This window comes from Hyposmocoma kahamanoa, unplaced genomic scaffold (assembly GCF_003589595.1).
Source record: "Hyposmocoma kahamanoa isolate Upper Pololo Valley unplaced genomic scaffold, ASM358959v1 62, whole genome shotgun sequence".
In the NCBI taxonomy this organism is placed as follows: domain Eukaryota; kingdom Metazoa; phylum Arthropoda; class Insecta; order Lepidoptera; family Cosmopterigidae; genus Hyposmocoma; species Hyposmocoma kahamanoa.
This window is the reverse complement of record NW_020653850.1, coordinates 8,259,363-8,275,869: the sequence shown is the minus strand read 5'-3', so window position 1 is coordinate 8,275,869 and position 16,507 is coordinate 8,259,363. Positions and strand designations below refer to the sequence as shown.

The 16,507-nt window shown below is 34.8% G+C and overlaps 1 protein-coding gene across 2 annotated transcripts in view; it reads left to right on the top strand.

Moving 5' to 3' along the window:
* Nucleotides 1–16,507, top strand: part of LOC113229599 (lysine-specific demethylase 3A-like) — a 221,191-nt gene that overhangs the window by 64,151 nt on the left and 140,533 nt on the right. For both annotated transcript variants that reach the window (XM_026463254.1, XM_026463253.1), the window contains exon 3: nucleotides 7,285–7,398. In XM_026463254.1, the coding sequence (XP_026319039.1) occupies nucleotides 7,285–7,398 (114 nt within the window). The remainder of the gene's footprint in view (nucleotides 1–7,284; nucleotides 7,399–16,507) is intronic.

Here is a 16,507-nt window from a genome sequence, read left to right as displayed (position 1 = left end):
CTCTGCGTGGCAGTCCGGCATGGTAACCGTTCGGCCACAGAGGAGTTAGAGAACTGTTTTTCTTTTTAATAACATTAAGGGACAGGACGAACATGATCGTACGCCTGATGGTAAGTAAGCTACACGCCTGTCCGTAACAGTTGCAGTGCCACTCATAGCTTTAAAATGCAAAGATCTAAGGCGCTCTGCCACTGCCTCCATCACTCTGAGACATAAGTTGACAAGTCCCTTGTGCCTGTAATTTCACCGGCACCCTTACCCTCCAAAACCGGAACATAGTAATGCCGATATTACTGCTTGGCTGCAGAAATAGGTAAAGTACCAAGTTCGTCTAGGGGGCCTACCATAACTTTCCAAAAATAATCTTATTTCAATGTAAGCATAAGCTTATTGTAATATTACTCATTTTCGTACCGTGACAAACCTATCAACCAAGTAATGTATTATTTCTAAAGCGACTGAGAGAACGAATGATTTCCCATTATTCCGCATTTTCATGACGAAAAATAAATAAAACAAGCTGAGTTTTGATAGTCACGTTGTGAATTCGGAACTATAGTCTAGCGGCAACTGTTAGTTTCGCCAAGGAGCGTATAGATGGCGCTGTTGTAATTTAACGAAATAAACATCGCGTATTTTTATTTAACGAAAAATTATTTACTATAGGCTATTAAATAAAAAATAAACAAAATATTGATGACATATATGTAAATAAATAAGTTCAACTTAACTTTTAATCATTACAATTCAATATTAGGTCAATAAAACACAATAAAACTGAAAATAATATTGTTTCCAAAGCATCCGTGTAACTATTTTAAGATTGCTAAATTTGACATAAGAGCAATATTACTTTATGTTAAAGTCGGGTCATAGTACGAACTGAGTGAATGAATGTGCACAAAGCTGCCAATAAAACATCATAGTTTTAATAATACAATAAGCTTACTTTTAACGCGTTATGGTACAAAAAGTCAATATAAGGTTAAAGTAATATTGTTTTAAGAGGTTGTGGTAGGCCCCCAGGGAAGTCCCTGGACGAACTCTTTCACAAGGAGCTGTACTGCTACAGTTCATCATTAAATTTTCTCTGGTCTTGCTCACTCTTCAATAGCACTCGAACCCCTTCGATACAGTCCACTATAGATACTGTCTATAGCTGAAAAGAAAAACGCTGAATTAGTAACTTCATACGTATCTTACAGTGAAAAAAGCCGTTGAAGTCCAATATAAAGTCCTATAATAAACACATAAAGAAGTTTAGAGCTGCCGACTCGGTCTTGTATCCCTGTTGGATCAGAGCGGTTATCCCTGCATGGCAACAGACACTGATTATTCGATCTTTGTATCAATACAAATTAAAAACATTAAATTAACAATAATAATTATAATAACGACTTAGACAATCACCCCAAAAACCTACTCTCAAATTAGAGTATTTATTACGACCTAAAACAAAACCACCTACACCAGAATTAATGTAGAATAATTTTTCTTTTTTTTCCAAAATTGGTGCTACCGACTTCCTTATCTACTATCCATAGTGCTTATCACGGGCTACCGAAGTCGTCAAATGTATATCAAATATATGTCATATAAATAGTTTGCCATGTAATATTACATCATAGCCCATTGCGTTAATGAATGGGAGGTATTTACTTAAAAATACATAACAATAATTAGTAATTGATAATGTAATGTAAATGTTTAATTAGTTTGTATATGAAATAAGTTTTCTTTTAATTTTAATTTTATGATAATAATGTTTATTATTTCTTTATTACTCACTAGAAATCATGTTTACATACTAAACATTTTTAAATGTACACATGAAATAAAATATTGTCGTAACTCAAAAATTGTGGAATTGAGAAAACACGATTTGAAAGCTCAAAAAATATCTGAATGGAACCTATCAATTTAAAAGTGGTCAACTGATTATTGTGTATATATAATAATTGTTCCATTATTCGCAAAAACATTCATTCGGTATATTCTTGTGAACGTGTTTTCTCAATTCTTAGTATTTGGTTTCATTTACGATTATGTGATAACATAATTACAGTAACCTTGTACTTATACTTAATTTATTATATTTGTTAATAAAGCACTTGTGCGTTGAATTGGTAGTAAATGTTTTAACTTCGCTATTCCTTAATTCATGTCTGTAGTATGTTGAAACTTTTTAAGTCGCACGTGTAATATCATGACCCCGTATTCCTGTTTTTCATACAGCTCACGTTTCACGGCGCTCCCTTCTCGAATATTTATTCTGAGGTTGCTCTCTTATTTTGTAAGGGTTCCAGGAACCAAGATTCATCTGATTTTCGTTAAGAATCCTTTGTACATACTAATTAACTTTACATTGGTTATTTATTTAATACTGTTGTTTTTAAATTATTGGTTTTAAAATTTGTAATATAATTTGGGGAAATGTGTTTTAAATTTTTTGGGCTTTGGTATTCAAAATAAAATGTGGTAAGAGTTGTAGTAATTCTGCGGTCACCGGCAAGGTCCGATTTTGATTAGACTATTAATTGAAGCTATCAGCGCAACAGTGGTGTAACCCACATTTTTTTATGTTTGGATACAATCACATGTGTAAAAACAATTAATATATAAATACTTTTTATATTTTTTTTTAACTTCAAGTGACGGGACGAACAAGTCATGCGCCTGATGGTAAGCTACACGCCTGTCCATAACAGTTACAGTGCCACTCAGAGCTTTAAATTGCAAAGATCTGAGGGGCACTACCACTGCGCTCGTCACCCTCATACATAAGTTGACAAGTCCCATGCCTGTAATTTCACCAGCACCCTTAACCTTTCAAAACCGGAACACATATGTGAAATAAACATCCAAATAGAAAATAATTAATTGAATGTACTTTAGTATCACTTTAAAGTAATATTGTAGAATAAAAATTGAATGTGAGTGACATCACTTTTGCGCTGATATCCTCAATTAGTTATTTACTTTAACGCAGCATTTATCAGAAAAGCGGCAATTTTTTAAATTTAAATTAAAGCGTGGCATAATAAATAAAAAAAAAAACGTACTTATTGTTGTAACTCTATAAAACCAATTATGAAACCCACTGCAAAAACGTAATGAACTATTTTTTTTAAATCACTGTTGCTGCTTAGTTAGGCGTTACGGAAACAGATTTTTTTTATACTAACCGTATTCGGTCAGATCGGCGGCGTACAAAAAAATAATGCCGTCTGATAGTGGGTAAATAAATAATTAGTTGTTCTTCATATCCCGTGCGGCAAGTACCAATATCCTGAAAATTTTTGAGGCCAAATTGAACAGATATCTCCGTATACCATCCGTGTAATATATGTACTCGTCTACCTATTTACTTACCATCAGGCCTATATTATATCTTGTCACTCGATTTCGCGATACCAATGGTAAGTTTTTTCAATGAAAAATTGACTCACGCTTGGCCACAATGTCAGATAATGTGACCGACTATGGTACTCGTTAAAATTTTTACTTTCCCGCTGATTTTTTTTTATAATGCTAAGTGACGTGATGAACAAGTCGTGGTAAGCGACACGCCTGCCCATAGCATTTACAGTGCCACTCAGAGCTTCAAATCGCAAAGTAATCATACACATCGTTTCCGAATTGGCTAGTGATGGAATCTTTAAGAAATACATCTCAATTAAAAAATAATACCTATTTAAAAAAAAGCCTTCGCTGTAAATAGTCCCGCCAATATACTCAGAGAAGACGTGCCGAGCGCAAGTGATATTATACTTGTAGTAAAGATGTATTTCATTTGTACAGTCAGGTACAATTACGAGTATAAGAAGTGTTCAGTGGTATCATTAAGTTAAAACGAAGTTAGCAAATGTTCAATGTGTTCAAACATTGTTCATTGTATTTTTGCTATGTGGTTACACGTTAAAGCACGTAACTGTACAGTAAACACTAGTTACGTTTTGATAAAACAAGGCTATTATAATTTTGTTCTTTGTTGAGTTTTACAAACAACGTCAACAAACTGTAACATAACATGTAATATTCTATATAATATTCGGAGAAACATAATGTTACGATGAGAAGCAACACACACATAAGGTTCATATACGTTTAGTAATTTTCAAACATTAAGTCGGTAAATCCAATTAAAACTTGTATACACGTGTAACTTAGTTCGAGACTTAATATTAAACCACATATTAGCTCATTTCATATTAGGGTAATCGATTTTGTGAAATTGATACTGCTTAATCTTCCAATAGGTGTCCTATTGAGTGACTGGATGTGGGTCTAGTAGATGGGACAGCTAGTAGTAGTAGAGCTCTTTGGAAAAGAGTTCGTCCAGGGTAGTACTGCCACTTTACCTATTTCTGACGCCAACCAGTGATGTCAGCATTACTGTGTTCCGGTTTTGAAGGTTAAGGGTGCTGGTGAAATAATAGGCACATTAGACTTGTCAAGTTATGTCTCAGAGTGACGAGCGCAGTGGTAGTGTCACTCAGATTTCTGCAATTTAAAGCTCCGAGTGGCACTGTAACTGTTATGGACAGGCGTGTAGATTACCATCAGGCGCACAACCTGTTCGTTCCGTCACTTGATGTTATAAAAAAAGCTTCCAGCCAACCGTAGTAGCAAATATATATTTTTCGATTCAGTTTTATTTAAAACTACAGACAGGGTTTTCAAGTCTTTGTGTGTAGATAGAGTGTCATGTATGTTCTGTATGGATCTTCTTTTCTTCTTTCGTTCTGTTATGTATGGTCAATATTCTGCTAAAAGTGAAGAGTAATATCTACCCATCGAGCTAATTCCACTGTAATTGCAACTTTTTGATATTTTGCTCTTCAATGGCAAATCGATGGCGCGTCGACGGCTTAGTCTACTAATTATCTGTAACTTTCTACATACAATTTAAGTGATAATACTGTCAAGTTTTATTTTAATAAAAATACATTTGATTTGAAGACTAAATTGAGTTTTAGCAGCAGATAAGCTCCGTGTGAAATAATTCGTCCAGGGACTTCTGCCACCTTACCTACCTTGTTAAGTTGACAAGTCCCATGTGCCTGTAATTTCACCAGCACCCTTACCCTTCAAAACCGGAACACAGTAATGCTGATATTACTGCTTGGCGACAGAAATAGGTAAGGTGGCAGTACTGCCCTGGACGAACTCTTTCGCAAGGAGTTCTACTGCTACTAACTTTTTTTGTTACTTTAAACTTTTTTGTCTGTGTTACGTGATTACTTCGATATTTGTGAACCGATTTATATTATCTTTTATTGTTAGAAAGGGGCTAGCTCGTTAGTGGTCACATTCAAATTTGAAGAGAATATTCCACCTGGAAGGGTGGCAAATTAGAGGATGAATACTTTCCGCTTAACCGATTTCAATAAAACTTGGCAAATAGATGTAATTCCACAAACTTATGAGGTCGGTTTATTTTTTATAAAAAAGGTATATTTTCAGTCAGTTGACTAGTATCAAATATCAGGTACAGATATAAAGTCAAATAATTCTCGTTAGTTCCGATTCCTATGGCACAATTTAAATGGTAATATATATTTATCTTTCAATGTATATTATGAAGTCTAGACTAGATCCCACGCATTTCTTATTCTAAACCTAACGTGGGCGGTCGAAGGAAACCGTAATAGTCGTTTATTACGTTCCTAGTAAACAGTTTGTTAGAGGTATTATACCCTAGGAATTTTACTTGGTTGCTCCGAGTTTTTAATGTTATTAACGATGTTGCAAACTTATAAGTATTTTTACTTTTTATTGTACTATGATTTGACGTTAGCTTGCTTCTGTTTTTGTTCGTTGTTGAATTTGTGTAATTAGTAATAAAAAGGGCTTTGAAAGCATGAATTATTTATCAATCTTACACAATTTTTGAAGCCATCAGATGATGTCCGTGACCCAACGGCTTGTTCTGTGGGCGCTAGAGAAGGAGATCCAGGGTTCGATCCCCGGTAGAACCAATTTGAGAAGTTAACTTTTCTAGATTTCAGCCCTCTTTATCATTACTAACGTAATCGACTTTTTTAGCGAAATTGAGCTATTACGATATTTGTGGCAGTATATCACAACAATGCATGATAAACCTCGTGACATAGTTTATTTTAGTTGATTTGATAAAGAAGCTATGTTGCCATTATTAATTTTTTTTATTGCGAATACTGAATCGGTAAGTTGCCGCACTAGAGTCATTCATTCTTTTGTTTATTTGGTAATCAACTATTGTTATAAGTACATGTTGCTATCTTTGTCGTTTAATCATTGCCGGCAAAACGACGAAACAAGAAATGGATTTTTTGTAATTTCAGTTTTTACATTATATCGTTGTTATTTACGTATTTCTAATTACTCTCATGTATTGAATTGTATTAAAAATTGTACTCCTCACTTTTTTCCAATAATTTATATGTATCAATTTGTTGGTTTTTATTATTTCTTTTTATCTCGTTTATTATAAAATTACAGTGCCGAACTGTCAAAATCTTTTTTTTAAATCAGCTGTGACTTTGCGGGCATGTTTGGCACTGCGATATTCTTTTGCAGCCATTGGTTGAGGCGCTCGCGATGCCACAAAAATGTGATCTCACGCTGCTCGTTATGTTACCTATTGTGATAAAATTTGAAAATGGCGGATTTATCACTCGAATTTGACAGAAAGAACTCAGGTTTTACAATCTATTATTATTTTTCTTATTCTTAACCAAGTTTAAAAAGCAAGAGGTTCTCAATACGACATTTCGTTTTTTATGTCTATGTTAAGCGATTATTTCTGAACCCGATTTTAATGATTCTTTTTCTGTTGGAAAGACTGTCCGGTGTCTATGACCGACAATGCGCTCCATCATGACAATTGCTGATGGAGTGCATTGTCAGGTATCTTAGCGTTGGTCCCATTTAAATTTGAAGAAAATATTCCAGTTCTAACAGTGGCAAACTAGGGGAAGAATCTACTTTCGCGCATTTCCGGTAGCCGATTTCAATAAAACATGGCAAATTTATATAATTTCACGGACTTTTGAGGTCGGTTTTTTATTCAATAAAAAAAGTTATAATTATTACTTTAGAGTTGTACTTATTGCTTTACTCCCTTTGTACGTGTTGTAGTACAATTCCGTCAATGGATGGAATTGAAAATTGTGAGTTCGTAATGTTCACTGTAACTAAAGTTCTGTTAGCAGAACCTAAGGATTGTTTTTTACGTCACGCAACATTAACACGACGGGAATTAAGTTTACAGAAGATTATCAGCTCCTTTCAATTCCCCAGACGTTTACGCCGCTGGCAGCTGACGTGACGCTGCAGGCGGACGCGCAACCGGTCGAGTTCCTTCACGACCAGCACCTTCAGTTTCTCGACTACGCCAGTTTGCAACCCTATCAGGTAAGACTTACAAGTGCCATTTGATCTCTTATATAACACAAATAGACGTAACTTACAATTTTAATCAAAATTAATTATTTACTTTCCAAAGCGTAGAACATGAAATTTTGAATCGAATTATGTAAATAACATTTTTGCTTCAAAATTGTAAGTCATCTCCATTTGTGCGAAAGCGGACAATTACTATGTATGTTACTGCTTGTAGGGCTAACACGATTGGGTGCGACTAGCGCGAGATGTCTATGCGAGAAAAACCTCTCTCGTATCTCGCGCTTTATTTCGCTTTCGCGCAAGTCGCGCCCTATCGTGCTAGCCCTACTGATATCATATAGACTAATGAGATATAGATTTAGAATTAGATTTAATTAAGCCTGATCTCAGAGACGATGATGACATGGAGAGGGAGCGTAGAGCTTTGTCAGTAAGGGCTAATATGTTGGTTCACAGGTTTGCTCGACGCTCCGCTGCAGCTAAGATAACTTTTTTCAAGGCTTACTGTTCTTCTTTTTACGCGGGTAGCCTGTGGTACCGACATACACAAAAGCCGTACATTGCTCTCCGCACCAAATACAACAATGCTTTTAGGATGCTGTTGCGGCTGCCGAAGTTCTGTAGTGCGTCTGCAATGTTTGCGGAAGTGCGGACAGACTCCTTTTCTACCATACTACGGAAAAAATAGCTTCTCTTTTAAACAGACTTCGTAACAGTAGCATCAGAAAATGATTGCTGAGAAAGAGGAGGGACATCCCATAAGGAACCTCATGGAATTTACGCGATCTTTGTTTAAAATAATTTACTAACATAGTTTATTTGCTACTCCCAAAATAAATAAATTATTATTATTATTATAACAGACTAATTTTAAATACTTTGTGATCACTGGTAAGAACTTTATTAAATTTTATAATAACTATATCAATATATTAAATATAATATTTTTATAAGTACTTACAATGTAACAGCGTGCGACTCTCCGCTAATATGTGCACTTAAGAGGCGTCATCTTGTACTTTATTTTGCGACGTATGTATTTATTACTTACTTACAATTACAAATGTGCAATATAATATGCAATAAATAAATACATATTAATTAAACTAAGGGATAACTCGTAAAACTATATTGATTAAACAAACTCGAACATTAAGTACCACTAAATAATTATTCGGAATTACTGGTTTCTTACCACGGTATTGTTCGTTTGGTTTTCTCGATGTTTCGAAAACAAAAAGAACTCATACCGTGATAAGAATCTGTAATTATACCTTGTTTCAATCTATTTTGAACAAAAAGTAAACAAACAAGTCACTGACCCGACCATAGACGGTTTAGTGGTGGCCAATTGTACTCGTAATGCCAACTACTAGTCGATTAATTAATTAAATGAATCGATTTGTTCAATTGAGTCATACTAGCGGTTTTCCTTACATAACCTATATAAGCATATTTAAAATTTCCGTAAATTTAATTTTAAATCCTTCTCCAAATCCTTACACTTAGATACTCGTTCGATTGCGATAGAAATATTCATTTCCTAATCGATTACAAAAACTTTAATTAAATGAACCGAATGTTTTTTCGTACAGCACTATGCAACCTTAGACAAATTATAGTTGTATAGTTGAAAAATAACTTCATCTTTGGACTACCATTTTTCAAATACGATTTTGCGATGCTATTCAAATGAATATTGTTGGAAAAAGTGATGAAATATCAAGTCGAAATCTTCGAAATATATGTGAAAGTGTTACTTATTCGATTTATTGAGTGATTGCTTTAGAATTTTAACCAAACAGCTTTGTACACTTTTGTTCAAATTGGATTGGAACTGATTTTAGTTATAATCATTTAGTGAATAACCAAGAAAGCCTTAAAATCCATATTAAGTACCACTGTCTCTTTCTATTGTAACACAACTTTACTCGTGACGAATCTATTGTGATTTTTTCTGTAACAACGAATACACAGGTTTAAAAAAAAACACTTGAAATTTCATTATGTGTTATATCCACACAGGATATGGTATGACTTTCCCCAAGGAAACCATATTTAATTCCCGCATATGTTTTACTTCGTCGTATACAAATAATTGAATCCACTCGTAAAAATTAAATTTGACTCTATGACGCTATAAGAGAGGTCCAAAGTGTCAAGCTTCATGTGCTCTTGACTGTACGATAAGATGGAAAAGAAATTGTGAATTGGATTTGGGTTCTTTAATGAATCTCGGACGCAGCTGGTGGAATAACGAAACAGTGGCGTTATTAACGATATTTGAAGCTATGTTATAGAAAAAAATATTCACAACATATTCAGGAGTCCATTACTTACCGAATTTTAACTATGTAATTTCGTTGCCTTCCATGTGTTCTGATCAGCCTTCACTATTTTTGGGTATTGACAATAGAAGAAATTGAAGAAATTGTTGAGAGTCCAAAAATTTTGCGGCGATTTCTACAATTTACTGACGCACTGAAGAAAACGCCTAGACTCCTTTTGTTTATTATGTATTTTACTATCTAAGACCATTTATTTGGACTCGTACTTTTGAGAAGGTTATTGAGATTTCCTACGCCAACTTTGTTCAAAGTAACACGCAATAGTTTTAACAGTTTAAATACAGATTAAAATATTTATTTACAGAATCAATTGTTATTACGTGCGGTTGTTTACCATAAAGTTTGAATGAAGTAATGCCACAAGTTTCCTTTCCCCGTCAACTCCTTCTGTTCTCAACGGATTTTCATTTACCTATTTTATACTATTAGTTGTCGTAATATTACCATCATATTATTACAGTGAAGACATCATCAAGAAATGCACTTTATAGTGTGTAGATAGTTATAAAACGACCTTTTGTCTAATTATATAAATAAAAATACACTAATATGCTCTGTGTAGCTAAATGTCGCAACCTTTCCCTGCCCTATTTTTGGTCTATATGTTTATAGTCAAACTAAAACGTGCTCTGAGTACTAAAATCATTTACACGCTAGTATTTAATAGTTACACCTGATACCGACGTATGAAACATATATCAGGTGCTACTTCAGTGTCAGCTGTTTTGAGAGTTGAAAGTATTAATTAATATGGGTTTTTTCATCTTTTGTATTCGAATCACGACTTGAAACCTGTTCCATAGAAAATGTTCATCATCATCAACTGATTTGTCGTTTCTGAGGCAAGGTATCTTATATATTGCATATACATAAGAACGACAACATTGTGAATAAACTTTCTTTGTGTACATTTGAAATCATTTAGTTTACGATCCACACTTACGAGTCTCGAGTCGCGGACGTGAGGTGAATGAATCACTGCTTAATACCACCGCCATTTCTATTCCATTAAACTGACTCATGCTCTAGTTCTGTTATATAACCTTATTGTGTTATTATCCGAAATGTTATGGCGCTTTTAATGTGGTTGAGAATAGTGCGTACTACCATTACTTAATAAAAAAGTATATATTTTTACCTTTTTTTTTGTAGATTTTTGAAATATGCCAAAAAATATCGACGCTTCATACAATTGCATGATGCTATCGTATGAAGAGTCGATATTTTTTTATTTGTATTTTTGTACCTTTGGACCGGTATTGGATTTTTGAAAAGGACCTCGAAGTTGTCTTTTCCTGAAAATGTATATAATAGTAATTTTTTTTTAAATAAATAACGCACACACTCAACATAGCCCCGCACTACGGAAACCCTGTGTCGCGGATGCCATGGACACACACATAGACAACCACAAATTACACCCAAACTCACGAGAGAAATAAATGTAAGCCATACAAACATTTCTCCCGGCCCGGGAATCGAACCTGGGACCTCTGCGTGGCAGTCCGGCATGGTAACCGTTCGGCCACGGAGGCAGTTAAATTGCCAAATGGCACTAATTGCCAAAAGTACGCTTCTATCTTTGTCTGCTATTTTCGAAACGAGCTGGATAAAATTATTTCACATCTGCAAAGGTTTAACATTTTGTTCTTTAGGGTTAGACAACAGTGTTGTCAACTATTCACTAAAACGAAGTCCAAAATATATGTAACATTTGTATCTACTTATGAATTCCTTTAGAGAACACAATGAGCTAAGTAAAGACTTATCGGCAGGCACGTGGAAGATTTAATCCTTCTCCCTGCGTATATTTGTTTGGTTTTTTCTTAGAAGTTCTTTGCTAGCATTTTGTTTTTTTCGTGAAAGCCTGAAGGCGTGTTTTCAAAAGATCGATGTGACGAGAACAAAGAAATACGATATCTGAGTGAATAAAATATGTATGTTGTTATTGTTAAAGAAAGAAAAGACTTCGTTATTTTAAACCAATGATGTTTGAATGAATGCGAAAGTGCTCATTTCTGTCTTTACGCGGATTGTTATCACCTCTATAAATTTTACTGCCAAAGTTAGTATGATTAGAACATTGCTTTCAACATTTTCAATCTTATTACTTAGTCGATGGAAGAGAGTTCGCTGAATCGATATAAGGAGTCGAAGTGAGAAACCCAAACGCATCCGACCCAATTTCGACTGAGACGATACGGGTGTTTATCCAAAGTTACGCCCGGGCGAAGTAGGGAGATCAAGGACGGTGTCTGCCAAACAAGGGGGAGGGTTTCCCCGGGAGACGGGGAGGCTTTAAGGGGTGATGGCAGCGGGAGAGGGAGAAGTATGTTTTGATGCTCGTCGCCCGCTTTATTGATTTTCCTCGCGCGTTCCGCCCGCACCTCCCCTTTATTATATACGTATTCCAAACCAGGTGGTAGCTGTTGTTATTGCTGAATGTCGTGCTATTTTTGGTGAGCCCGACCCACCTCGTGCGCGTGGAAATGATATGATTGATCGACTTTGGCGGAAAGCAATTTTATTGTCACTTTTTGATTTGACTACATTACAGGCTACAACTTCAATACTAAATACGATTTCGTTTTATAACTTTAATTTGTAACGCAACACAATCGTGATTGATGTTACTTTTGTAGAAATCTGCCGGTGAAAAATACATATGTATTAATTTGTGTTGCACAAATATTTTCATTAGTTTTAGGAACGAGGTGTGATCCATGATTTCTCAATCCAGACACATTGTAATAATAATGTGCTAGTCGTGTTGTAATAATAACAATCAAGAATTTCCTGTACTAAGAATCCAAGAGGGGGTGCTTGTGTAATATAAGTACTTGTACAGTTTTTCTTATGATTTTTTTAAAGAGCTATTTGTGATCTGCGTTAATCAAAGGTAATTTTCGTTAATTTACATTTGGAGGTAATTAAAATTATTTAACAAGCCCCTCAAGGCGATTGACATTGTTTGTATTAAATTATTTTCTCCGTAGTACTCGACGTATTGCTTTTATATATCTTATTATTTTATTTCTCTTTTTACTTTTTTATATATTTAGGTACTTTTAATAATGGTGTTATGGTAGCGTAATATGATAGCGATGAGCTACGGCTCTGAGACGTGATCACTGATCACTGACTATGGGCCTCAAAAAAAAGTTCAGTTTCTCAACGAGCTATGGAGAGCTCGGCATTTCTCTACGTGATCGATTCAGAAATGAGGAGATCCGTAGAAGAACGAAAGTCAACGACATAGCTTAAAGGATTAGCAAATTGAAGTGGCAGTAGGCAGGGCACATAGCTCGTAGAACTGACGGCTGTTGGGGCAGAAAGGTTCTCGAATGGAGACCACGAACCGGAAGGCGTTCAGTGGGACGGCCCCCTAGTAGATGGATGGATGACCTGGTAAGGGGGTCGAGAGGATGCACGTCACATAAGACCGGCTAGTCTGGCAATCTTTGGAGGAGGCCAGTGTTCAGCAGTGGATGTCTTCCGGCTGATATGATGATGATGATGATGAATAATGGTAGTAGAAAGCGTCTTTATTTTGATTGAATAGAAATGGAAAGTAATTTTATCAAATTATTTTATTAATGTTGTTATGTATTCTTAATTCAAAATTAGATATTTGTATAATTATAAATATTACAATTATTTTATATTCTTTATTCTAAAGGGTAAAGATTACAATTAATAGATTAATAGATTCGCCATCTATTACAAATACAAAAGAATTGTGAAATATTCTCTCCTAACATGTCAAAATGAATAATTTTGTTTTATTTTATGCAGTTTTATTCATAGTAGTTGTTAAAGTTTGGTTTATTTTGACATCTTTGTCTATTTCTGTTTAAGTGAACAATGATCTTTCAAGGAAAGTTATTAATGTGTATAATACATATTATGTACTAGTTACTATGCTACCAAGGAAAAATATCTAGTTACGCAAGATAATAACATTTGTTAAGGTGCTATGTCCCGTTCAAGAAGCCGTGGTAGCCTAATGGTTTGACCTACCGATACCTATGATACTAAGTGGTGGGACGAACAAATCGTACGCCTGATGGTAAGCGACATGCCTGTCCATAACAGTAGCAGTGCCATTCAGAGCTTTAAATCGCAAAGATCTGAGGTGCACTGTTTCTGCGCCCGTCACCCTGAGACATAAGTTGAAAATGTGCATGTAATTTCACCAGCACCCTTACCCTTCAAAACCGGAACGCACTAATCAAATCAAATCAAAAATCATTTATTCTCACACAACTACAGTCCATATTTTACAATTATAATATTCGCTTAGATAATTCAATATGTTTACACACATTAAAATAAACAAAAGGCAACTTAAAAACATAGAATAATTAAACAAATTAAATTTAATATCAAATACATCATCGACATGGTTTTAGATGCAGTTTTAATGCTCCCATTACTGCTTGGCGGCAGAAATAGGTAAGGTGGTGGCTTAGACGAACCTTTCATAAGGATCTCTACTGCTACTCAATATTATGTATAGAAATCTCAATTAGTCTGCAATGGAAGTTTATCGGAGGTTCTTAAACTTCTTCGTCAGCATGCACGCAACTCGGGAACCGTTCGTTACCACAAAATTTAAACGAGTAAAGTTTGCTTCAGTTAACTTACTTCAGTGTCCGGTTTACCCCACTCTACTGGCTCTAGAGTGGGTGGGGGAAACGTGGCATTGATATAGGCTTGAGTTATGCACAAACAATGTTTGACCGCACTCTATGTTTTATTGAGGACATTCGTTTAACGTTTCTTTGTGGAGTAGAAATGTATTTATTGACAGTCGAGTCGTTGTTTATTTTTTGGTACACTTTCAAATGTCGGTTACATAACAATATTACTACTAGGTAGTGTTTTAAAATTAAATTCTTTGATGGGCGTTCTGCGCCTTTTTTTAACTTTGGATTGTCTAACCTAGTAATCTAATGTTATGTATATTATCACTTCATTATGCATGTAAGCATAATATGTGTTGTTTAATACTTCTATATGTCTGTGTATTTGTAATTATTTATATCTGGCAGCCCCGCTTTTATTCATGTTTAATCTCTCTCCATCCTAAGGTTGTCTGGAAGAAATCGCATTTTCAGTAATTTAGAAATTAAAGTCATAGGTACATGCCGCTACAGAGATTCGAACTGTCGGCCTCTTAAATGAGGAGCAAATGTTCTCCCCCGGGGCTACCACCGCTTTTTGGGTCCATTTGTGATACCATTTCTTTTCGAAGTAATGTTGTTCACAAATTGTTAGTAAACTAGTGTACTTTGAGAACTTTACGTTATAAAAAAAAATTCTTGAGCATATTCACTAAATTGTCTGCAAAGTTGAATTAGGAGCTCAAAACGTAGATATATGTATATATATAACTCTACATGCTTGCCTAGGGGCTTGTGTACTGTTTCGGTATTCCTATATAAATAGCTTTGTTAGGTAAAGCGAAAAGGAGATCTACACATACTGTACAAGCTACACAAAAGCCCAATTTATGTATAGCTATGCTTACGTGTTTGCTGCAGTCTGCACACTAGACGTTTCATCTTGCTTGATGGACAGGGTTTAACTCCCAGTGTAAGAATTTAGAACCTTTTCTTTATGACTGCCGGATACTTTCCAAGCTACTTGCGAAAATTTATCTCTTTTTTACTGCTGTTTATGTGTTGCTCTTTTTATTGCCTACCTTTGTTGGGTTGTTCGCTTTGAAAGTAGGAAAATTTTGCATTTTATACGGTTAGTTAAAGTTTTCTTGATGCCTTTGCGTTCTATCTGAGAGAGTTCTTTCTCTTTAGTTTCCCCTTCGAATATAACATTTATTTCTTCATATTTTTTTGCTGCAACAAAACATTGTATATCGGAGAGCACACGAGAAATCGCTTACTTCAATACGATTCTATAATTCTAGTACTTTCCCACGAGTCATGTAGACTTGACAAGTATATCAAATATCCTGCCTAGCAGGTTTGTTCTAAGAATTCTCTAACCACCCAGTAATGAGCTTGTTTGTACCGCTTCAGGATACCTTAGGTAATGTGTGCAAATTATGCACATGAACGCTTTGTTTACATCTAGATTTGTTACATATTGTGAGCAAAATGATGTTTTAGTTTTGATAGAAGTGATAAGTAGCAGAGAATTACAAGATTGAAATAATAAACTAAATTACAACATTCTAAACGATCAATCTTACTATTTATTAAAAAATATTTATAAGAGATACATATGCAAAGTAATATTTAAGACTTGTTATAAATGTTGTTGTTTTAATGTGAAATTGTAACCGATTCGTATCATTAATTACGCAAAGTTTCAGATAAGACGCTGATAAATGTGCTTATGTGCTTTTGTTTTGGCAACAATTTTCATTGGTGTTCTTAGCGAATTAGTTTCGTTTGGTCTCTATTTTCATTAATTCAATTGATAAATTAAAATAGAGTTCGTCAATGGCTCAGGTTTATAGACTCTGAATTGTACGAAAGATTTCGTGTTCGATTGCCGGTGGAACGAATTTAAGTCACGAACGTACGTAGTGGTACTTGAGCTACAAGGAACAACGGAGACTAAATGTAGAGGGAGTTAATTTTTGGCAAGTGAGATTATATTAAAACTGTTTTATTATATTAAAACGGTGATATTGCAGAATGAACTGACATAAGATCAACGCGTCCTCAGTCAGTCTGATATTGAATTACTCGCATCTAAAACCCGACTAGTTATCACATCAGAACTGCTATCACGAACTCCCA